This window comes from Haemaphysalis longicornis, unplaced genomic scaffold (genome assembly GCF_048455015.1).
Source record: "Haemaphysalis longicornis isolate Haplotype H1 unplaced genomic scaffold, Haemaphysalis longicornis Haplotype H1 scaffold_7, whole genome shotgun sequence".
Taxonomy (NCBI): domain Eukaryota; kingdom Metazoa; phylum Arthropoda; class Arachnida; order Ixodida; family Ixodidae; genus Haemaphysalis; species Haemaphysalis longicornis.
The window spans coordinates 127,347,563-127,371,388 of record NW_027526422.1 but is presented as its reverse complement, the minus strand read 5'-3'; the positions used below and the strand labels follow the sequence as shown (position 1 = coordinate 127,371,388).

Here is a 23,826-nt window from a genome sequence, read left to right as displayed (position 1 = left end):
TGTTGTCCGCAGCCACTCTCCTCCTCTCCTCTCCGATAGCGAACACTCTCTCGCAAGGGGCATTGGATTGAATTTGATTGGATTGTATTGGCTTGGATTGGATTTGGATTGGATTAAAGTGGATTGTGTTGGATTGTGTTGCGTCATAGCCGCGGCACTCTCTCCGCGGTCTCCTCTCCTTCGGGCGCGCTGCGCATATAACCGGTGTGCCGCTCTCCGGCGGCCTTTCGGTCAACGGTTGCTCTCCGCTTGCGCTTGAAGCCCCCTCAGCGTCGCATCACACCAGGGTTCCCGCGAGGGAAGGTGGGCGTAATTTTTTTTAAATATGTCTGATTCCCGACATACTTCGTTAAATGGGGAATGGCGCTGAATATTTCGTTAGTTCGAGTTAATGAAAGCATTGAGCCGTATAGGCACCTGTCGGGGAATCTGAATTCGTTCTCCAGATTGGGAAATTCATAATATATCAGCTTTCGTGAGATTGAGTTCTGACTGTATACGATATCTTGAATTAGCTCGTATTGCTATGGGTGGATTCTACTGTAATAGAGAACTTCGAGACGCACCCGCCGCGGTGGCTCAGTGGCTAAGGCGTTGCACTGCTGAGCACGAGGTCGCGGGTTCGATTCCCAGCCGCGGCGGCCGCTTTTCTGATGGAGGCAAAAAGCAAAAATGCCCGTGTGTACGACATTTTGGCGCACGTTAAAGATCCCCAGGTGGTAAAAATTAATCCGGAGCCCTCCATTACGGCGCGCCTCATCGCCTGAGTTGTGTCGGCGCGTTAAACCCTACAATCAATCGAGATGTGCCAAAGTTAAATGGTCTGTACGAAGGTGCAAAATACCCTAAACACTGCTAAGCTGCTGTGAAAGTCACACTGGAGCCATGGAAGCAGTGCATGGACTCATCTTTTAGGTCGCGTACCTTGTGTGTCCTAGCACCCATGACGGGACATAGCTGTGAACCCTTGTGGCCCTGGTTGTGTCAATTGATGCCATCGTCTAAAAGTTCCTCTAGAGCATAGAGAACGAAACCAAAACTGCTAGTTTTCTGGGGAATTGTTCTTCAACGATGCCTATTGCGATAGATATCACTGCTGTTTCATTTTAGTAGAGCTGGACGCTACCAAGCTTCGGTGAAGGCGAAATTACGGCATTGAGACTGAAAAAAAAAATGGCGGTCTCAGTTTTCTTCCCAAGCTTGTAAATCTATAAATATGTGCACTACAAAGTTCATTTCTTGTTTGTAGGTTCATGTAATCATAAGGTTTAGGAAAATATGAAAAAGTGATGTCTCTGCTCAACACGAAATTTTTAATTGCCAGATGTCCTAATCAATTGCCTCATTAATAAATCTGTTAATATTTGCGCTTTCAGCTCTATTTTTTGTTTGTGGTATTGTGGGAAACAATAATTTAGGAAAACACACAGAAAACATTGTTTTGCTTGAAATAAAAAAATCGGGGCTGAAAGGGTCAAGTAGGCGTGGAACCATCACAGAAAGTGTCGTTGCTTAGAGCGTGGTTCGGAGGATCCTGCTTGGAGCTGGCGTCGCTCTTTCTTTTCCGCTTGCAGCCGTAACGGCCCCTGCGCAGCCAGCCGGCCGGCCGGCTTCTCCTGGCTTCTCCTGGCTTCCCAAGTCGTCTTCTAGTTGTGTCACGTGCCAAGGCCCCTCATGGTGGGGCAGCCGCCACTTCCGGCTGTGCCCCGCCAGAAAAGAAGAAACCGATACAGCGAGGAACGAACGGGGGCGGTGATAGTTCCCATTTCCACACCCTCCCTCCTCCCACCCACCGCACTCTGGGAGGGCAATATGGCCTGCCGGCTGCATTGCGAAGCGATGGGTGCGTGTGTGAGAAGAAAAAAAAAGGCCGCTTTCCTCGCGATACAAGCGCTGTGCTGGCAGTCGCTGATGTACATTTCGGTTCCGAACAATCTGTACAGGGTGTGCTCGCGTGTACATCTGTCTTGGCGCGCTGTACGTGCCGCCAGTTGATTGAAATTCAAGCGGGGCACTAAATAATGCTTGCCGCTCAGAGTTTTGATGGTTGATATTTTTTTTCTCTCGAGGTGTATCTGTTATCTCGTAGCGAGCTTCTTTTTTTTTTATGCTTGCATGCGTTCCCTAGCCACTTCTGTGTTGTGTGCATGTGTGTGTATATGTAAAAGTACGAAATCTGCGTAGCAGACGTTGCCCAGAAGCGCTGTGCTTGTCGGGGCGAGGAAGAAATGGCAATGCCTCGCCTATGCGCATCTGTACAATTCGTGGGGCCATCTTGCTGTGCTGGCTGGCTGACTGCGCTTGTCCGATAACCTCGGACTGAATGGTGGTGCCGAAATTTATTCGCTGTTTAAATAGTGTTTCGTGCAGCCCGGTGTGGGGCTTCAGCCAAAACGCTGCGTATCTGTCTGCCGCAGACTTGGTAGAGCAGTGGAAAAAAAAAAAAAGTACTTCGCCACTTCCAGTGGGTACCACCACCGCAACAACCTTCTTCACTCCGTGTCAGCGCTGAAAGCTGCAGTACTTGGAGAGAGAGAGAGAGAGAGAGAGAGAAAAAAGAAACAATGGTGCTCTGTCTAATAGTGGACAAAAATTGTAATGCAGTCGTCTCTAACTTTCGCAAGTGTTGACAAAAATCAGCAGTGTGCCTGCATTCGTATTTTTCTACGTGCTTGCCGCAATAAAGGGCTTTCGTCACGGAGCGTGCTTAACTGTAGAAAAGTGTCCCAGGCGTCCGGGTTCTGCTGTATTGTATTTCTTTCCGCCTTCTTTTTTTTGTTGTTGTTGTTTTTTGCGTTCAAGGCGAATATGACTTTGCCGACACTTCTAGAGGAAGCTCGAAGGAAAAAGAAGAAGAAATGCGACTTGGCGAGGACTTTGTAGTGCTCTCCGATCCGGAGGTAGAAAAACAGCCTATGCAGCTGATGGGTAGAGAATTGCAGGCCGACGAAGTTGAAGACGCAAAAGAAGGATCTTGTCTTCGTCAAACAAAGGTGCCTTATTGAAGCGGCCGTGGCCCCAATCTCTCTGCGTCGGGTAAAACCAGCTGCCAAAGAAGCGCAACTATCCAGACACTGCTACGGGCATGCTAGCCAAACAGTCACTGCTAGTCTCACGCACGATGTTATTGCATGTACGACTTCGGTTATAGTTTTCTTCCAACGGGTTCGACGTGATTCTTGCCGCCCTCAACCAATAGATGTGGTACTTCCACTCTTGGCGCTAACTGGTGTAATCCTTGAATGTTCTTAGTTTGGCGGTGTCGCCTGTGTTGCCACCGAAACTGGGAATGTTATGTGTACAGTGCGTGAAGTGAGTGTAAGCGATTAGCGGTAGAAGGAAAGGCCCTCACATCATGCTAGTTGCCCCTTCGTACCAGGAGCATTGCGTGGTTCACCTTGTTTTGTTATACCGGCTCTGGATTTGTCTATTGTACACTGTAGGAGTTTCATCGTGAGCATCTGCACTTTTGTTTTGTTAGTCTAATTTGTTCGATGCGCTATTTGCATACATTACTGTTTGTCAAAGGGCAACAACGGTGTTGGTGCTGTCAATGCTTGACGAATGTGGTACTTTTTCTCTTTTTTTGGCTCAATTGTTTAAAAGTACTCCTGAGGGTGACATAAATATGTCACTGCTTAGCTCTCCTGCCTGTTTCATGCGATTAACATGTTTGGAACGCCGCTCCATCCAGTCTGCATTGCTCTTGCATTCTTTTTCCGTGTTCTGACTTTTTTTTTGCCCAAGAGCGAAATCCAAACTTGGAAGTATTAATTGTACGGCATGAAGGAATGTTGCAGAGGGCTTTGCAGCATTCGAGACCATGGCAGGGAGATTGTGGTAGATGCTACCGGATATTTTTGCAATACCACTGAGCCTCACAATTTACTTTTTGGAGGGTAGGAAGCTGCTATTTACTTGCAAATTCGGCAGCCTGTGTTTAAAAACAAGGTAGCCTGATTGTGTCTAGACCGATTCCAGCTGCGTGGCTGTTAACAAAATGAGGTTTGGAGGCAGTGTCATGTTACAAGAAACTGTCATGGTGTAAAAGGACTGTGCAGTGTAAAATTGGGGCTGTGTACGTTATTGTTGTCGATGCGCCAAGTAACACCGTTTTGCCCTGCAAACACCGCCTAATTTCCCGAAAAAAATTTGCTTCAGACTGCACTCAGCTGCTTTGATGAAAACTCGCCATTTGTTGACAGACGGAGTTCTGTATTGCTATCGGCCATTACTCCGTTGCCAACTTCTCTGCGAGGGTATTTTTATTTTAAAAGCAGCCTCTCACTTTGCAATCAAATTGTTTTTGTTGTGAGGCGATACCACTTGTGAGGCCACTTTTAGAATTCTGCATTGAAGAGGCACCATTTGTCTATTTGCACTGAGGGCATTTCAGTGAAATGATTTTGTCCAGTTGCAACAGTCGGCACAAAATGATTCATGCTCGCGGGGACAAGGGATGTTGCTCCCTGTCCACAGAGGTTATGTCTGAACTGAACAAGTGCACTGAAATGGAAGTTACTAGGGACTCCCCATTTCTGCAAAGCTAATTGCAAGGCAGCGTACATATAATTTGCCACAGCTAAGGTGCAACTCTGTTTACGAGGGACTTATGTGGTATTGCAAAGGACTTGCCGTGCAGTTAGTCAACAAAGGCTGTGAAGTTTGAACACTCAACCGGGAGAGGCGTTGAGTGCTGTGGTATTCCAACTGTTGCTCAAGGGGGCATTTGAATGCTCCGTTTTGGTCGGACGAAAGAGGTTGAGCAAGCTTGCTGCACGAAACCTGTTCGCACCTAGCCACCGCATGCCTTAAGAACTGAACACCGCGGGCCTGCCTTGTCCAAATCAGCTGAGTTCTATGAGAACTTTTAGAGACAACCGCAAGGCAGAACTGTACGATCTCCTTTTTGGTGGAACGCCTTGTTGCGTCCCATCTTGCCCCCTCTGCCGATCCACCCTAGAACTTTATTTTAATTTTTTTTCCCCCACCCTGTAAAGACTGGGAGTTTTGTGATGGACCTTCGATGTGAAAGGCACTCTGGTAGCAAGGACACTCCCATTACGTGCCAACAGATTCACTGGTTAGCTCATTGTATCTTTGGGGTTGTCTTTGTCGGTGCCGTGCAGCTAGTCGTGCCGGCAGTAGAGCTGGCCATGCTTTGAGAGAGTGGGAGGATGGTGTGACTGGCCCATTGCAAACGTGTGTCAACTCTGGCTTTGTTGTGTAATGCGGTTGTTGTGGAAGGTGCAGAAAGCGGTAGCAGTGGCAAGAAACTGGAATCTGCGCGATGTGGTGTTCTTTTGTACAAGATGCTCGAGAGAAGTGTGCATTGTGATGACGGAGGCATAAAATGTGTGTTGATGTGCTTTGCAGCATTGCACTGTGGCCCTGCAAGTCTGTTACAAGTTGATCGCACTGCTGATCTTTTTCTTCTTTTTTTGTTCCTCCCTTAGATTATTGGGTTCATCAGTTTCGTTTCTTTGAACTCGATTCATGATCCAGCTCTGTTTGTTTTCTAAAACTTTGGCTTATTTTCTGGCTGATGACTGCCGTGCGCTCTACAAATGAAGGATGATTCATCGCATTCTTGATGATCACGGCTGCTTCCTCGATGTCTGTCTGGCAGCTTGAACGGGTGTCATGCATTCGAATACCTCCAGTGCGCACGACATCTTTCTTCTCATTTATCTTGCCTTTTATGTTGCGAAAAGTGGATGTCTTTTAGTGAAGGCTGCCTGTGCTGCTCTGACGCCACTGTGAATATGGCAGGCTAGGCCTCGGGAGATGCTTGTCGGGAGCCAAAAAGCATCGTTACTCGGCGTGAAGACACTGCCAGCGAAGTTTCTGACCCCACAATTGCACTGTTTCGCTACGAAGTATCGCAAGTGTTGCGGCAAGCCCCTGCCTAACCGACTACAATCGCTGTCAGAATCGACTCCCCTTTGGAATCTGTACAGCAATTCAAATGTGATGCTGCGTGCAAACTTCTAGGCTTCCCGGTATTTCGGATTTGTTAAGCCTAAATTTCAGCTTGCAAGGGCAATCAGACTGGGAGCTGGCGAACAAACACTCAGTTGGACAGGACATCTATACTAGGCTCTCCAGCAGCTGGACTCTGCTTAAACTTGTTTTTTTTTTTGTTTGTTTCAAAGGTTCGCAGGTTTTTGTGCTTTTTTGGGGAGCTGTGCAAGATGGCACAACGCTTGCACGCTGCCTGTCATAGACAAGGCAGGTGGCAGGGAGTGCGAAACGCGAATGTCGTAGGATCTCACTCAGGTTTTCCCAGGTGGTGCTCTCTTAGAACAAGCATCATCGAAGGCAGAGTAACTTTTAATCTAAGGATCGATGGACGCGCAGCAGTGAAACACATCGCAGCGAATCGAGGACTGTTACAATGGGTGCAACCCTAGCGTGCCGATCAGTATTGTAGAAGAAAAGTGACGCCAAGCGTTTTTTTCTGCACGTCGTTGTGAAAGGTGCTGTCAACCACACTCATATCATGCCGGACGTGTGCTTCCTCATTTTGACCTGTCGGTGTTTGTGCTGGTTTGAATGTAAAACTGGCGAGCAAGCGGACAGTTTGTGTTTGGATGGTGGTGCCAGGACGTAGCATTGTGCAAGTGCTGTTGATGCTTCTGTGCTGGCCAGTGTGATGGGGAACTGCTAGAACATGCAGCGAAAAGTGGTCTTGTTCCCGTGAGTGGACTGTCTTGAAGAACTTGCTGTTCACTCGGACACTTTAAATTAAGGGTGGCCTCAAAGAACGAGACTTAGCAGTGTGTGCTTAGGAGGACATTGAATTGTGCAAGAGGAGAAACAGATTTTATTTGCCTTAGTATTATTGAAAGACAATGGCAAACTATTTCTAAGGGTCAGGCCATGTGCGCGCAGTGTGTAACAGAAAGATGTTCTACTGTCAAATTGTGGGTGGCTTTTTCTGAAAGTACCAGGAAGGGCCAATTTGAGTGCTTTAGGTGGGGCTCAATCCTTGTGCATTTTTTGTCAACTTCTTGTTGAGTCGTTTGGTTGAAAGAAAATGTCACTCCGAGATTGTCAAAAAAATGTCTCATTGCTTTTGGGGAGGCTTTCGTTGCATCGCCGTTACTGGTGTTGTTACGGCGTGGTTGGAAATTCTGGAAATCGTGAAGTCAGGAGTGGAGAGAGAGCCTATTGATTAGCACGTCTTGGCAGATGGAGCTTTGTACAAGTAAAAACAAAAATAAGCAATAGAGAACATTCCTAATGCTCGTGTATTAACTCGCGTGGTTTGTACTGCCAATCTGTCTCCTCCCTCCTTATTAAAAAAAGAAAACCTCTGGAGCCACCACAGCCGATAACTGTTGAAGAACATCCTGGCTGCATTTGAGATGAGAGTTAATGTCCCGGTCAAAGCTGTGAAGCATCTCATTCGGGGCCTGTTCGGAAGTTTCGGGGCCAACAAGGTGCGCATATCTTGGGCAGGGCTCAGCATACTCGGGGGGCTTAAGAAAAAGGTTGAGATATTTTGAGTTTTTGCAGTTTTATGCAAGACGACTACATTTCGCCGGGTCAAAGACAGTACATGTTGCTAAGCAGCCCCTGGGAAGCAGAATCTGTGGACAAACCCACTTGACAAAGACCAACGAACAAGGGGGGGACAGCTGCTAAACGTGACAACGAATCCCCATTTGCGCAACGGAGCACGTGCCTCTCTTTGGCTGTTGGCAAAGAGAGTGAAACCGGTTGAAGTGTTGCCAGGAAAGTTGAGCAACGTTTTCGAAACGTCTGGGCCACTTTCCAATTGCATAACATCTGTGATCCTCGCGGGAAGCTCTGGTGCAGTCTCAACACTGCCGCACCAAGCTTGCGAAAATGGAGCCGGTTGTCAGCTTCCTGGATATGTCGCGAGTGTCTGGAAGCCTTCCTTGATGCAAACTTGTGCGCAGCGAACCAGTGTGCCGGTGCGGGCCAGCCATTAATATATTTCAGATGATCGCACTGCGTTGTAGTATAGTTGTGTTACTCAATTTTTCTTGTTTTACACCTGTATACAAAGAAGAAGCTTGGAAGGTTTTATTTAACAGCCTGCTGGTTTCTACGAACGCTGTGCGCAGCGGCCACAGTTGATTGACCCTTGACTGTTCTTGTCATTGTTTGCCCTCTTTTTCCCCCTTTTTCTTGCATTGTTACAGAAGTGCTGCGATGGCGCGTTTAGGTTGCAATATATTATTGAAATAAAAAATGAGTAATCCCACTGCTTGTTCTCTGTAATGTCTCGCAGCGTTCGACCGCCGGTCCAAACACTGAAATTGTGTGCTGGGTCTCGTGGCCAGAGGGAAGGCATCGTGGAAGGGAAAGGAGTTCAGGGTTAGAACTCTTAAAAATATAGAGTGCACGAGACATATTCACACAGAAGCATACTCTTCCGTCTGCTGCCTTTGTTGCCAAGTGGGATTGCATTGTCGCCGTTGTGAAGAGTGATCGCGATTCCACTCTGGGTGTGGAGGTGGGAATCACTTTCTGTACTGACCAACTTGCTGTGGTGACCAGTATGAGATGGATTCGATTTCAACTATACGAGGTGGATTCGATTGATTGATTGATTGATTGTGGGGGTTTAACGCGCCGACGCAACGCAGGCGATGAGGCGCGCCGTAGTGAAGGGCTCCCGATTAATTTTGACCACCTGGGGATCTTCAACGTGCGCCGAAATCTCGTACACACGGGCGTTTTCGCTTTTCGCCTCCATCAGAAAAGCGGCCGCCGCGGCCGGGAAACGAACCCACGACCTCGTGCTCAGCATGGATTCGATTTCAACTATACTTGGGTACAACTTGAAAGGCAATGGAAGTTGCCGCTGTGACGCTAACGGATGTTACTCCGCATGGGGCAAGTAGTGCGTTACTGGGAATATTTTGAGCCGTTTCCGTAATTTTTTGGACTTATAAGCTTGTAAACTTACGCAGCGATGACAAACAACTGCGTGAAAAAGGCAGACGATATCATGCATTCATAGCAATCTCCTTTCAAGATGTGTGCGCCCGTTGACATGTGGGTCCGTCGCTTAGGCGGAGTGATACCGTAGATGAGCTATTTAACTTGTTCCCGCGTATAGGTTTATGATCAAGGCGAAAAATGAAGTCGCCAGGCTTCAATGCACGGCATGAATCCCCAGGGGGACCAAATTAATCATAGCTGTCTACGTTCTGCCTTGTAACCCAGGTGTGGCTTTGGTGTGCAAGACGCAGACACTGCGCTTCGTCTCACAATGAGCGGGATTGTGATTTTAGGAGCACCAGCCGCTTGTAGAGTTTTAATGCTGCCAGTTACCAAGGGTTGAGTGGGGATGGGGATGCTGTCAGTTCTGTACGGGCTAAATTTTGGCTTGTACTAGGCATGCATGCATGGAAAGCTGTGGCAAAAAAGTGGCAGTTGGTTTCTTGTGCAAGTGTGACAGCAGTGCTGAATTGCTGTAGCAAGAGCGGTAAATGTGGCGTTTGCCAACAAGGTGAAAGACGGTTCAAGGCAAGTCCACAAGAATGAGCTGAGTGTATTTTTTTAAAGCATGGTATAAGTGGCATGTAGCTATTTGTGTTTGTGAGGTGACTGCAGCTGCAGCCTAGAAATTAAGACAACTTGAGTTAGACGAATAATGTCGTTCCCCGAGACCTTGCAATTCGGATCACTACAGACTGGCAATGGCTACAGTGAATTTTCATGTGCACAGACCAGGGATCGCCACGAGGTGCTGGAAGGGGCTGGTAGTAGGCAATAGATATCTCCCTTCTCCCCCCTGCACTCGCTCCATTGAAGGCAAGTCTGTCGGACACTGAGTTGCTAGAATACCGCCCACCAGAAAAACCTCGAATTAAGACGCGCACAGCACATGGCTTCAGGCAGAGCTCCTGCAAGCTTTTGTAGCGAAAGCTACAATGGACGCATTCTCGCTGTTTCGCTGTGAGCGGTGGCCGCACCTCGGTTCCCTAGCTGGCAGCGGTTCCTAGGGAACCTGCGGCAGCTAGGGAACCTGGCGATTCCCTAGCCGCCGCAGCTTGCAGAGCCGCTCGCCCCGCCAAAAAAGAAAGTAAAAAAAAAAATAGATCAAATAAAATAAAAATAAAGAGAATAAAGAAATAAACAAAATAGAACAAATATATATGGAAGGGGTGGCTCGGTGGGATTCGACGTCAGGCTTTGTCGTCGGAACGAAACCAAGAGGAGGCAGCGAGTCGCGGAGATGGAGGAAGAACAAGCCACACGCCTCGAGAAGCGTCGTAACCGTACAGAGAACCAAGCTAAACAGAGTTTGAGCAGTCCGTCCGTTCCGTCGTGTACGTAGTTGCCGTGTTGAGCGGGACCCGTCTGGGCACTTGGGCATTCGTCGTGGTAGGGGGATTAGTTCCGCGGGCCGGCCTTCGCCACTGTGGGTGGCGCCTCCTCTCCCTTCCGCCCCCTTCTGCGCGCGCAGGCGCAGTCGCGTCCCGGTAAACCCGGTAACTACGTACAGGACGTAACAGACGGGCTGCTAAAACTCTCTAATAACATTAACCGTACCTCTCGCTACGCACACCCAGGCATAACTGAGTTAAGCCACAGCCAATTTTTTTCCTGTGGCACCAGCGCTGAAGGCGCGCGCATGAGCACGGCGAGAGTTCAAAGTGGCCACCTTGCCTACCTTAACTAGGCTATCGCCTCCTCTAAAAAGTTGGCTGAAAAAGATTGCCTGAACAAGGCTCCCGTACGGGAGCCGAAACGTTTTTCTTGATTTTTATAAACATTCACGATCGGTGCCAGTTTTTAATTATTCCCATAAAAAGTTCCCTGTCACAATAATGGCTCCCGCCCTGCCGCACCCTCTCCTGTTTCTCTTTTTGGGCGGAAACTGCCGCTAGAGGTGCTGGCATCTGAAACTTTGTAACACTATGGTCCCTAGAAATATGTGCTAGTCTGCCGTCCGCGCGCTTTCTCTATGGGAAGGCGTGTCCGCGCAGCTGATGCACGCACAGCGCTGCGCAGAGGGCGCTGCGGGCAATCGGAGCGCCCGAGCGGCCGGAGCGAGAGCGGCCGCAGGCCGGCCTGTGCCGCGCGCTACTGCCGCGGAGCGCAAGCGCGCATCGGGGTTTTCGGCCACTTAGAGCGGTGAAATCGCATGGTACGAGGTACAACAGCTCACAATTGAAGGTACGATAGTACTATATACCTTTTAGATGCAGAGCATCTGATTCACTCGCCTTGTCCCTCCGGCGTCGTCGTCGTTGTCGGCGTTGTCCGCCCCTCCCACATTCTCCTCGCCGCGCCAGCTGCGCTCTCCGCCGCTCACCCCCTCTCCTCTCCGATAGCGAACACTCTCTCGCGAGAGGCATTGGATTGGATTCGATTCGATTGGCTTGGCTTGGCTTGGATTGGATTGGATTGGCTTGCCTTGGATTGGATTTGGATTGGATTAAAGTGGATTGTGTTGCGTCATAGCCGCGGCACGTTGCGTCATAGCCGCGGCAGACTCGCTGGGGCCGGCGCATGTGCAGTACTCTCTCTTCCGCGGTTTCCTCTCCTTCGGGCGCGCTGCGCATATAACCGGTGTGCCGTTCTCCGGCGAAGCAACATCCAAGCTTGGCTCAAACACCTAGAGTCCACGCCGCTTTACAGGTACGCCAACGTCGTCGTCGACGGGGACCGGCTTACGCAGTCCCCTCAACGTTATGCGCGCTATAAAACGCGGTGCCTGCGCCGCTCCGCTCCATCGTTCCAGCGCCGTTCCTCCGCTGTCCAACGCTGCAACGTGGACCCCCTATGCGTCGCATCTACACAGGGGTTCCCGCGAGGGGAGGTGGAAGTTTTAGTTTCACGCCCCGAGTTTTTCGCGAGCTGGGCTACGGAGCCTCTTTGCGGCCGCTGAATTTCGCGAGTGAGACCGAAGGATGAAACCGCAGCAACCAGCGTTTCACTACAACCGCTTGAACCATTATTAACTTGAAGCTTTCTATGTCTCACTGATGGCCTATATCGCCTTGAAAAAGCACTGCAGGAAAGCCAACTGTCTCTGACGACGGTGATGTTTGTGAGTAAAGTGAGAGGGAAAAAACGCTCCCCGTGGTCAGAATCGAAGCTGGGTTCATCGCGCTATAAAGCCGACGTCTATCTCATTGCGCAATTCCAACATGGTCAAAGCAGTTTGGATTTGGAGAGGAGTGCATGGACGTGCACATGCCCAGCAAACCATAAAACATCTTGTGGATGTCCATTCAATGTAACTTCCCTGATATCCAATGTGCAGAGGATATCCGTGAACGCCCACGTTATGTCCACAGGATATTCAGGCGATGTCCCTATTGCCTCGGAATAGACATCCACAAATACTTTCGTCTGGATATCTACAGGATGTCCTGAAAATTCATGGAAACTTTCTGTGGACATTTCACAGATATCCTGACGACATCATGTAATGTCCATTTGATGCCATGTTGAGGCATTCTCAGGACCTTATACTATTATTATATAACTATTTATATATTATTATTAGTGACATGAAACCATCCCCAATTTTTATTGCAAAGAAAAATGGTATTTATTTCAAAATCATTTCAATATCCACCAGATGAACCTTGCTGGAAGTCCAAGGCCTAGAAAACATTTTAAAAAAGCACCAGTTAAACGCTTGTTAAATGACTATTATTGAAACAGCTGCTTACACCATCTGCCTATTGAAAGAGTGACAGGTTAAAAGAAAATTGCAATCAACCGGGCGGGTCAAATACTTTACATACAAATTCACCATCAACAGGCGTGCATATATGAATCGTTTCTTAACTGTGCAGCTAAAATGAGACATGAGAAAAACACAGCAAAGATTTCAGTAAATAATGTGATTCAACTTGAAGCCGTGAAAACTTAAGCAGAGAATAAATTTTAAATGTAATAAACCCACAAAAGAAGAAACAGGCCAGAAAAGCAAAGGCAAATTTAGTCTCTAAAAAAATGCAAAAGAAGGCACGTGCTTGGATTCATGTTAACGTGTTCTGTAAATTTGCTTCTGAGAAGTTGGGCCACCAGTTGAAATCTTGCGTTTGATCCAGAAAGCTTGTTTCTTCAGCAGAAAGAGCGGCAGCAAACTTCGCAGCAGCGGCAGCAGAATATACATTTGAATAAAGGGAAAAGGAACGAAATGCTAGGTACCCTTCTTGGAATGGCAGAATCTGGAGAAAACGCTAGTTGTCCTGCAAGAAAATGTCGTATTTCTTGGTTAGCTTCAGCTTACTGCTGACATTATGATAGTTTCTTACCTGCTACTTGAGACGTTGATCAAGGGGCTGGGATGAAGTTTTTGTGATGTATTTATTCACTGGCAGTCGATCTCAGAAGGAAAACTGGAAGAAAATACCAAGCAGTAATTTGGAGCCGCGAGTAGCATCACAATCGCAAAGAAGAAATACCTTGAACAGAGATTGATGGTAATTATTGAAGTAGAAGTATACGACCGGGTCCTTGAAGTGAAGCCGATCGGTGATCTGAGAACCGTATGGTGCAGCCGAAGACAGGAACCGAACACCATCCGAACACCAACCGTCGATTTCCCGTCTCTCGAGACTCGAATTCCTTCGAGCAGCTCAGTATGAGACAATTGTGGTCACAACAGCCGAGCAAAGAGCGAGTGAGCGACTGGAAAGCGCGGGAACCACGGGAACCCAGCTCCCCGTCGGAGAGGGCGAGGATGTTTTCCTCCGGTCCTTCTCCTCCGCCGCCGCCGCTGCCGCTTTTGTCCGACGATACGCCAAGCAAGTACGGAGAAGCTGGGAGGGAGTATGCGGTGCGCTCGGGGGGATGGGGGGCGAATGCACGGCACTTGCTTCGCGCTCTCTCCGAGACCCCGGGCATACAACCCCCCCCCCCCCCCCCTCCTCGCCCTTTCCATAGCAAGTGGGAAAAAACGCGGCCGAGCTTTCTCGCGCAAACCCTGCCGCAGCCCAAAACGAAGAATCTGACGCCACACGCGCGCCTTCCCCCCGAGCACAGCTTTTGAAGCTCCTTTCATGGTGGCCGAGCTCGTGTGGGCCATTCAAAATGCAAAAAGGAAAAGTGCGCCCGGGGCTGACAGCATCACATACCAGGCTATCGGAAACGTAGCCGAGAGGCAGCGCTCGCGCCAGCTTTAACTTTGCAACTTCTACTGGTCTTTCGGCACCCTCCTTGCTCAATTTGGCCTCCAACTTGTTTCTCCCATCCTAAAAAAGAACAAATCTCCCAAACTTTTCTCCTCTTTTTGTCCTATTTCACTCACGAGCGCTGCCTCCAAAATTCTCTAATCCATTGCGCTCGCACGCCTAGAATTACCATGGAGGAAAGAAAAGTTTTTTTTTCCTCCATTTTTCTTCCTTCATGCGAATTACCAGTATGCGTGAATCTGCAACTTGAACCCTGAGCAGCAGACAAGTTTTTGCCGCCAGCACAGTGCCATCCCAGGTGAAAATATGTGTTTTTTTTTTCTAGCTGGATTATTGAACCAGAAATTTTCTCCTACTAGAAATATTCTAGCAAGAAATAGCAGAATTTCTAACTAGAAATTCAGTTTCTAGTTTATTTCTAGCTGGATTGAGATTTACTTCCAGCTAGCATATGTCAGTAAGCGAAGAAAAAAAACCCCGCAAGCTGGAAATAATCTTCTCTAGCTAAACTAAGAATTTTTCTAGGTAGAAGCTGTCGATTTCAGCTAGAATCTAATAACCGAGTCAGAAATGAAGCCGGAAGATATGATTTCTTGCTAGAAATGCGCTTTCCATTTTCACGGGGGATCGGATGGATTCAATTGCTGACCTTGTCTCTGCACTAGAAAACGCGAAGGCTACCAAAAACCGCAGCCTTTGTCGTCCTTCTGGACATTCGCAAAGCCTTCGACTGCTCACCCCACGAGGCTATTCACGATGCAGTAAAACGCTGCAAAATTACTCGGCCGTCACCCTCATCTCCCCCGACGTTACAAGACTGGACGAGACACGCCACTCCATCGCGCAAGAACTAAACAAGCAACACCAAGACGGTGGGTTGCATCATGCAATGCACCTGCTCGCATCCAAAGCATCAAATTTGGGTGACAAGAGTCCTGCCTACTCAGTGGGCTCCATACTGGTTCCGCACTGCAGGCTGCGTACGAGTGCTCGTAGAAAATGAGAAATGAGAAAATCAACAGTCCCGCTTGTTCTTCATCCACATAAATCAAGCAGCCTAAAATATAGAATTCAATTCCCGAATCAAACAGAAAGGCAACCAGATTTTCCTCAAATTCCAAATCAAATAACTACCCGCTCTTCATTTAAAATATCAGTTAGAAACAGGCCAGAAAATATTTCGAAGCTTAAGGAAAGACGGGGATGAGGGGTGATTTGAACTAAGACACACTTTGTGTGGCTGGGGCCCCATATGTACACTGCGCTATGAGTGCGAATTCTCAGTCTGAGAAAAAATGTAAATTAGTGGACATCCTAGCAATATCGCATAATGATGTTATAATAACACACCTGCAGTGATATCGCATGAATGTCCGCAAGCAGATGATCTTGGGTGAAACATTGTATGGACATCACATGAATGTCCCAAAATGACATTGGATATTGTGACCATTTGTGGATATCCTATGGACTTTCGTGGTTTGCTGGGTGTAATTAGTCAGAAAAATTATCCACTCCTCCACTCCGCAACGATGGTTGAACACGAAGCTTTCTTCGCGTGAAGTCAAACGGCAAAGGGTCGATGTCGAATCCGGCGCGATCATATATTATAAGTCCAAAATGCGTGCGAGTCAAAGCTAAAGCTCAATGAGTCAAAGTCAAAACTCAGACGACAAGGAATCGCTCACAAGAAAGCTTCGCGTTCAACCATCAATGTTCAGACAGTCAGATTCCGTTCAAAAAGAGCTCCCTGCGGCGCCAGAAGCTGCGTTTGTTCCACATCGAAACTACCGGGTCATTCCCGAACGTCATTGACGGTGACAAGCAGGCAGCCGGCTGGTAGGCTGACAAGAAGAAAAGCGAAAGCTTGAGTAAAATGCTGTGCCAGCAAAAAACTTCCACCTCCCCTCGCGGGAACCCCTGTGTAGATGCGACGCATAGGGGGTCTACGTTGCAGCGTTGGACAGCGGAGGAACGGCGCTGGAACGATGGAGCGGAGCGGCGCAGGCACCGCGTTTTATAGCGCGCATAACGTTGAGGGGACTGCGTAAGCCGGTCCCCGTCGATGACGACGTTGGCGTACTTGTAAAGCGGCGTGGACTCTAGGTGTTTGAGCCAAGCGTGGATGTTGCTTCGCCGGAGAACGGCACACCGGTTATATGCGCAGCGCGCCCGAAGGAGAGGAAACCGCGGAAGAGAGAGTACTGCACATGCGCCGGCCCCAGCGCGTCTGCCGCGGCTATGACGCAACACAATCCACTTTAATCCAATCCAAATCCAATCCAAGGCAAGCCAAGCCAATCGAATCCAATCCAATGCCTCTCGCGAGAAAGTGTTCGCTATCGGAGAGGAGAGGGGGTGAGCGGCGGAGAGCGCAGCTGGCGCTGCGAGGAGAATGGGGGAGGGGCGGACAACGCCGACAACGACGACGACGCCGGAGGGACAAGGCGAGTGAATCAGATGCTCTGCATCTAAAACTTGTTTCTATATACTTTGGGCAGAGTGCGGGGAGAGGGGGGATAAAGCAGGGTATATATGGTCATGACAGTATAAATAAACCTCAATGTTTTTACTCCTGGTTTCAAACAGCCGCGATTATAATGATTGGCCAAACACAAATATTCTCCCGTTTTGCTTTCCCCGCGTGCGTCTCGCAATTCACTCCGAGTGTGTGGGTGATCAAAAAGAACCTGTGCGATGAGGAATGCAAGCGAAGTTACTGATTTGCAGCCGGGTGTTATTAAAAATCAGTTTCACGTACCCAATGCTGGCGAATGTTTCAAATCGTGGTATTCACGAAAATTGCAGGCACACAAAAGAGGTTTGATAGTGCCCAAAGTTTTGAAAATTTCGAGGTAAGCGGAGTGTTGGGTCAAGCGAAATGCGAAAAATGTATGGCCAGATCACTGGAATAAGAGCTAGTGCTGGTAACAAACGCTCCAATGCACAGGGACGTTTCCGGAATACAGGCAAAATAATTTGCAGAAAAAAAAAAACAATGTTTTTTAGGTATTGCGGAAAAAGAACTGCGTGATGATCGCCTGTTTCGCCTTCGCATCTGGTCCCAAAAAAGTGTTCTCGTGCTTCTCAATGCCGCATCAACTGTTGGTCGCCAACGCCATATTCTATCTTGCTGTGAAGCAGGCAAAGCATACGTTTTCTTGTTCCTGCTGTTTTTGGCACTTCTTGAGACACGTCGGCGTCCACATGATCAGAAGCGTCTTCCCCAACTATATCAACGATGTAGGCGTCGGACAGCACTCCGCTAACGGGACATCGGCCGCACACAGTGCGTACCCCGCGCAAATTTGCCGTTAGCGACGGTGTTCGGCGCGTAAGGGGAGCTAAGCTTTAACCGAGAGCTTATCAGCTGCCTGCAGCGGATGTTGCATTGCGTCCTCTTTGTCAACATTTCGAGATATCCGTGATCACCGAAAAGACGTTTCGAGACAAAGGGTGGAAAATGTCGCCTATGGCAGGTATATGCACGGCAAAAAAAGGTTTCGACTGAATCGATATTTCGAGATATCCGAGTTCGAGTTATGGAGATATCACTGTATCTGATGACTGAAGGTGATAAAACTTCGTATGCATGTGTACACGTCTTGTTTTTTTATTCGGAATTTACATTTAACAGATTCCCATTTGACTGGCCGTAACTGAGGGGGCCGCGAAGACGTGCGCTTAAGGGCCTCCAGATCAACGATGCGAAAGGTCAGAAGGCACCGGTTCGAGCTGCTTTATTTACATACACTGACAGGGGACAACATCTTGGGAAACTTGCAAAGAAAGACGGTTCCAAAGAGCCATACAAAAAAGCGGAGCGCTGACACACGACACACACATTTTCACGCACTGACTAATCCATCAGTTAACAACGGCTGGGGTATTCACTAAGAACGGTTGTTTGCTTGGTAATGTAGCTGAAGTCCCGCATGATGTTTCCAAGCTGGAAAACGATGCCGTGCCGGCAGTGTTCCCGAAGCCCCCGAGTATGTGTCGAAATCAGTTCGACACATACTCGGGGGCTAGCGTAGCGACACGATTCCGCGGTTTTTACAAGGCTCGATCCTTCATAATACGCGAGAACGTACTCCTGTCACTTCACGTTTCGGTCAAAACTCTTCGTACTGGTAAGAACCAACTTAATTGGCTAATCTGGTTTGTCGACAGAAACGGATAGGGTTCGAAAGGGGGCAGTTAAAATGGGCTGAACCCGCCCAGAAATAGGGCAGAACAACGAAGGCAGCAGCGGGTTCGAAAAGGGGCAGTTAAAATGGGCTGAACCCGCCCAGAAATAGGGCAGAACAACGAAGGCAGCAGCGGCACGGCAGAGCGCCGTCCGCCGCTGCCCTTCGCGCCGGCCGGCCACCGCGCTCCGATTGACTGCAGCGCCGCCGCTGCATGCATCACGGAGGAGCCCCCTTCGCGGCCGGCGGACGGCAGACTAGCACATATTTCTAGGGACCATAGTAACACTAGAGTCAACGTTACTAGATTAGGTTCAGTTTACAAACTTCGCTGCGTTGCGCGGAACCGCCACCGATACTGCTCCCACTGGCGCTGCAGTCGCAACCGGCTCCACGGATTTCGCCTCGCCAGCCGCGCCGGCCGCGCTGCGCAGCCAGTTTGGGCAGTCGCCGCGCTAGCCCGTCGGTCCGGCATTTCTTCTCCGCTCCTAGCGACGAGCAACTTCGCGCAGCTTGGAACAGGGCGATACCCCGCGCAGACAAAGACCTCACAACGAAGTCTAGGGTATGCTCCCTCCACTTTCACGATCAGGACATTCGCAAATCGTACGTGCACGTGATCAACGGAGAAACTGTTGAAATCCCGAGGGGCAAGTGGAGTCTCGTCGAAGGTGCCCTTCCTAACGTCTTCCCGAACTTGCCCTCGTACTTGTCAAAGCCAGCGGAGAAGAGGCGGAAACGGAAGCGGGAAAGCAATGGAAACGCTGACCAAGGAACAGCATCACCACAGTCACAAGCTTATTGCAGCACAATTCCTGCCGATGTCGTGGTCGACGATATGCCCGAGCCGTCCGCGCCGTCGTTTCCTGAAATGGAAAGCGTTGAGCTACCACCATCGTGGCAGAGAATCACTGTGGAAAACGGCAGCGGTAAATTTGCGGCATTTTTCACACTGACCTCCGCAAATAAGGCGCCGCAAATCGAAAAGTGCGTCGTTGTAAGCAGTGACGGAGTGGCAACTGCAAGTGCGAGAGGCCGCGAGGCGAAGGCTTTTCTGAGCGTCAGCATTAAGACCATGGTAGATCTTAGTGACCTGGTAAACAAAGTGCACAGCCTTCATGCATGCTCCGGATACGACGTGCAAAGCAGCACAGGTTTTTCACTCAGATGCCAGGCACTAGCTAAGCAGCCAACGTGTTCATTCTGCCGCACTGAAAAGAACAGGCTTTTGAAAAAAAATTCTCAGAAGCAAAAAAGGCAGGTGTGCAAACAGAAAAAGGTGAAAAATCTTCAAAAGAAAGCCATCAGGGCAGCTGCTGCGGGAGTGTCCTTCATGAAGAATATGGCAGAACTAAAGGAGAAATTGACAAGCGAAAGATCCTCATCAATCAGTGAGCATCTAATGTCACTTCCGCCTCTCCAACAGCTAGCATTCAAGATGTCTCTGAAACAAATGGAAGCAAAGGGACCGCAGGGTGTGCGATACACCAGAAGTTGGGTGCTGAACTGCCGTCTCCTCCACATTTCAAGCCCCAAAGCCTACAATTTGATACGCAAGATGAATTTGCTTCCCTTACCGACTACAAGCCGACTTAACCAGGTGCTTTCAGGTGTACCCTGTGAGTATGGTTACAACCAAGTGGTCCTGAAAGCGCTTGAGGCATTCTTTTCAAGCAAGCGTGATGTTGAGAAGTGTGGTACGCTCGTGCTGGATGAAATCAAGCTGAGAGAGGGAGTGGACTTCAACAAATCCACGTACAAGTTTGATGGCTTTGTGGAGTTTGAAAACACAGGAGAGAAAAGCAAGGCCATCTTGGCTGACCATGCCCTTGTACTAATGTTCATCCCTTTGTTTCACAATTGGGTTCAGCCCATTGCCAGTTTCGCCACTAAGGGGGCAGCTCCTGGGGCTGTGTTGGCCAAGATTGTTGTGGAATCAGTGCTGCAACTTGAGCGCCATGGTGCAACAGTTCTGGGTGTTGTTAGTGATGGTGCGGGCAACAACCGATCAATGTGGACACATCTTGGCATATCTGGAAAGTTGCACCACCCTGTCAACAAGATTCCTCACCCGACGCTTGAAGACGGAAGGTTTCTTCATTTCCTGTGTGATGTACCCCACATCATAAAGTGTGTGAGAAACCATCTCCTGACACACACATATGCAAAGGTAATTCAAACGGGATTGCACAAATAGCCTACATGAAATTTACTTATGCCTTTCTTGCTGTTTTTTACCAGGCTGGCACCAACTGCATAAACTTCGAACACTACGTGCGCCTGTACGAAGCTGAAAAGGATAGCCACCTCAAGATTGTTCCGAAGTTCACATTTTCACACGTCAAGCCAAGCAAGCTGGAAAAGATGAATGTTAGACTTGCAACACAGGTACTAACCGATGTCGTACATTTAGTTTTTATTCAAGTTTTCTAAACGATTTTTTGAACCTTTGTTTCAGTTATTCAGCAGGAGTGTCGCCATTGGGCTGAAGTTTTACAGAGAGCAGCGTGAGCCAGGCTTAAAGGACAGTGAGGGAACTGAAATGTTCACGATGCAAGTTAACGACCTGTTTGATGTCCTCAACGCCAAGCACCCTGCTACTGGCATCCGTAAGAACTCGCCCAAGATCAAGGTAATGGGTGTCCGTATGCTTATTGTGTTATACTATGAGGTAAATATATTTAAGGGGGCATTTGTCTGCCATGCTACAGGTGATAGAAGACTTCCTGGTCATGCTGAATGAGACCGAAAAAAACAGCATTGAAAAAAAAAACAAAGCTGTTTGCATCTCAGTTGACGACGGAATCTCTTCGAGTCACGTTGATGTCAGTTCTAGACATAATCACCCTGCTTCTTGACAAGGATGTGAGATATGTGCTGACTGCAAAATTGAACCAGGACCCATTGGAAGTAGGTATTTTTTAGGATTCATTTTGGTGTAATTTTGCATTCCTTGTTTTCCTCTTCTCACTAACAGTTTTTTTTTATCCCCAGCGCTTTTTTGGAGTCGTGAGGTCGTTTGGTGGGGACGAAGATCACCCTACGATAGTACATTTTGGCCAAATATTCAGGCTTTTGAGCCTGTACACTCCTTTAAAGATGGCGACAAAAGGAAATTGCACTGGCGATGCGGATCCTGTTCTGGTCACCATGGAGGAGAGCCTGAGCTCGAAGAGGCTGGAAGTCCTTCATCAGAAGAAGGAGCGAGAAGACAAGCTCGGACAGCTCATGCACAACATTGTGTTGGAAAAGCTGCCAGAAGAGGATGCAAATCAGCACGACTATGGTCGACCAACTCCACACGATGCTGCTCTGTACTACCTTGCAGGATACGTGGTGAAGAAAGCAGAAAAGTTTTCGAGCTGCGATGACTGCAAGGTCACTCTTCTTGCTACAGATGACGTACCACCTGCAGCCATTCTGACAGAGATGCGGTCTTTTGTTCCGGGTGCCCTCCAGCTGCCATCAAAAGACTTGACGTCACTTCTTACCCGCGTTGAGAGCGCCATAACGGAAAGAACAAAGGACAACGTAGTGTTTGGAGACCTGTTTTGGTGCATTGTCAAAGATTTGACACAAGGACACAGCCTTGTACAAGTCGGATGTGGTGTGCATTCTGAAGAGCTCTCTGCACGCATCATAAAGTTTTATCTGGTCACCCGCATGCATTTCTATGCAAGGTTCCTACGGCAACACAAAGACACAAGTGTGCAAGTTAAAGTTGCCAGGAAGCGTGCTAAGCTTTTGTAAATACCTGTTAGAAAAAATGTGCTTTGTCTGGACTGCAGCAATGCGAGCAATTACTAGGATGTTGCTTTCATGGACCAGTTTGTTAACCAGTGTTGTGGACCAGTTTGTTAAACATCTTGTACAGTTCTGTTGATCAGTGTAGACTGAAATGGAAGACCAGTGCATTTATAAATAAACCGCTGAACGAAAGCTGTTTTGCCTTGTTAACTTTTAATTCGTGCTAAAATCGCTAGTTGCAGTGTTCATTCTTTGCCTGCCAAGATGCATGAATCAGCGTTTACTTTGCATGTGATGTGGTCCTGCGAAGAAAAACCACCACAGACTCTTAGCCATTTTACCCGCCGCGGTGGCTCAGTGGCTAAGGCGTTGCGCTGCTGAGCACGAGGTCGCGGGTTCGATTCGCTTTTCTGATGGAGGCGAAAAGCAAAAACGCCCGTGTGTACGAGATTTCGGCGCACGTTAAAGATCCCCAGGTTGTCAAAATTAATCCGGAGCCCTCCACTGCGGCGCGCCTCATCGCCTACGTTGCGTCGGCGCGTTAAACCCTACAATCAATCAATCTCTTAGCCATTTAGCTATTTTATTCCGAATCACGAGTGAGAAGCAGTGGGAGGCCGCGCTGCTCAGCACAGACCCTCTTACCGAGGTCTTGTGTCGCTAGCCCAGGTGGCCGAAGACGCCGCTGGGAACAATTAATCCTACCGTCGCCGTAAGGACACTTAAGTAGACAAAAACGGTCCCACCCGCGTCATGATTACGGGCACGGATGCCACCTCTTATCGCAGCATGAAGCGATGAACGTAATACTAATGCAGAATGTGTGTTCTCTCAACGGCGCATTTTCGGAGAGTAATAAAAAAGCAAGGCATGCGCAAAAGCAGCGAAACCATGCGAAACGACAGATGGTTTCCGGCAGCTTCGAACTCGTTACTCGAAAGCATGTCGCGCTTACATGCTTTGATACAAGTATAAAAGGAGCGTCAGTGGCTAGGATGTGTTGCAGTGATGTGTTTGTAGTTTCCCATCTGGTTACGCGTGAAGAAACGCGCTAATTCGGCGCCCGTATAGCGCCTAGCATGCCCAGCAGCTGAGAAAGCTGGATCTCGATGGAACGCTCCCGCCACCTGTCGGACAAACTGAAAGTGGAGACACCGTCGAAGCACGGCGTCGGCGGAGAGTTTGGCAACTGAACCTAGTCTATAGTTCATCTCACAAGCTAGCTGCAGCACTGTGGAGGCTACATTGTTGTCCCCCTCAGGGCGCCTAACTCACCGCGAAGGAAGCGACAAAAGGCGCCGGGGCCGTGCGGTGCCACTTGCCGAGAGGGGAGAAGGGAGTGTCCTTCACGGCGGATTAGGCGCCCTCAGTGGGCGCACTATTGATAACAATGTAGCCTCCACAGTGCTGCAGCTAGCTTGTGAGATGAACTATAGTAACGTTGCACTAGAGTGTACTAGAAGTTTTAGAGTGGCCCGACCGGCGGCCCGGAGAGGTGCTCCTTTCGCGCAGAAAATAGCGGCGGCGCTGTAGTCAACAACAACTGAAAGCGGCGGCCGGCCGCGCGCCCGCCGCGCGCAAGGTAGCATTGTCGGCGGCAAGGAAACGCGGCTGCTGTACGCGCGGAGTGCTTGAAGCTTGTTCAGCGGGACGTCCAACTGCTTAAATATACTGTACGTACAGTGGACTGTGAGTAACGAAATGAAAAATAAACACTGCGGCGCAGTTATGTCAATTTTCCCCTTCCC

General features: G+C 48.8%; 1 protein-coding gene across 3 annotated transcripts in view; it reads left to right on the top strand.

The window, feature by feature from the left end:
• S6k (Ribosomal protein S6 kinase) overlaps positions 1 to 7,315 on the top strand; it is a 79,780-nt gene extending 72,465 nt beyond the window's left edge. For all 3 annotated transcript variants that reach the window (XR_013317778.1, XM_077678907.1, XM_077678908.1), the window contains one exon: positions 1,575 to 7,315. Coding sequence is in view for 1 of the 3 variants with exons in the window: in XM_077678908.1 (XP_077535034.1) it covers positions 1,575 to 1,580 (6 nt within the window). In the remaining 2 variants the exon portion in view is untranslated. The remainder of the gene's footprint in view (positions 1 to 1,574) is intronic.
• The last annotated feature ends 16,511 nt before the right edge of the window (positions 7,316 to 23,826 follow it).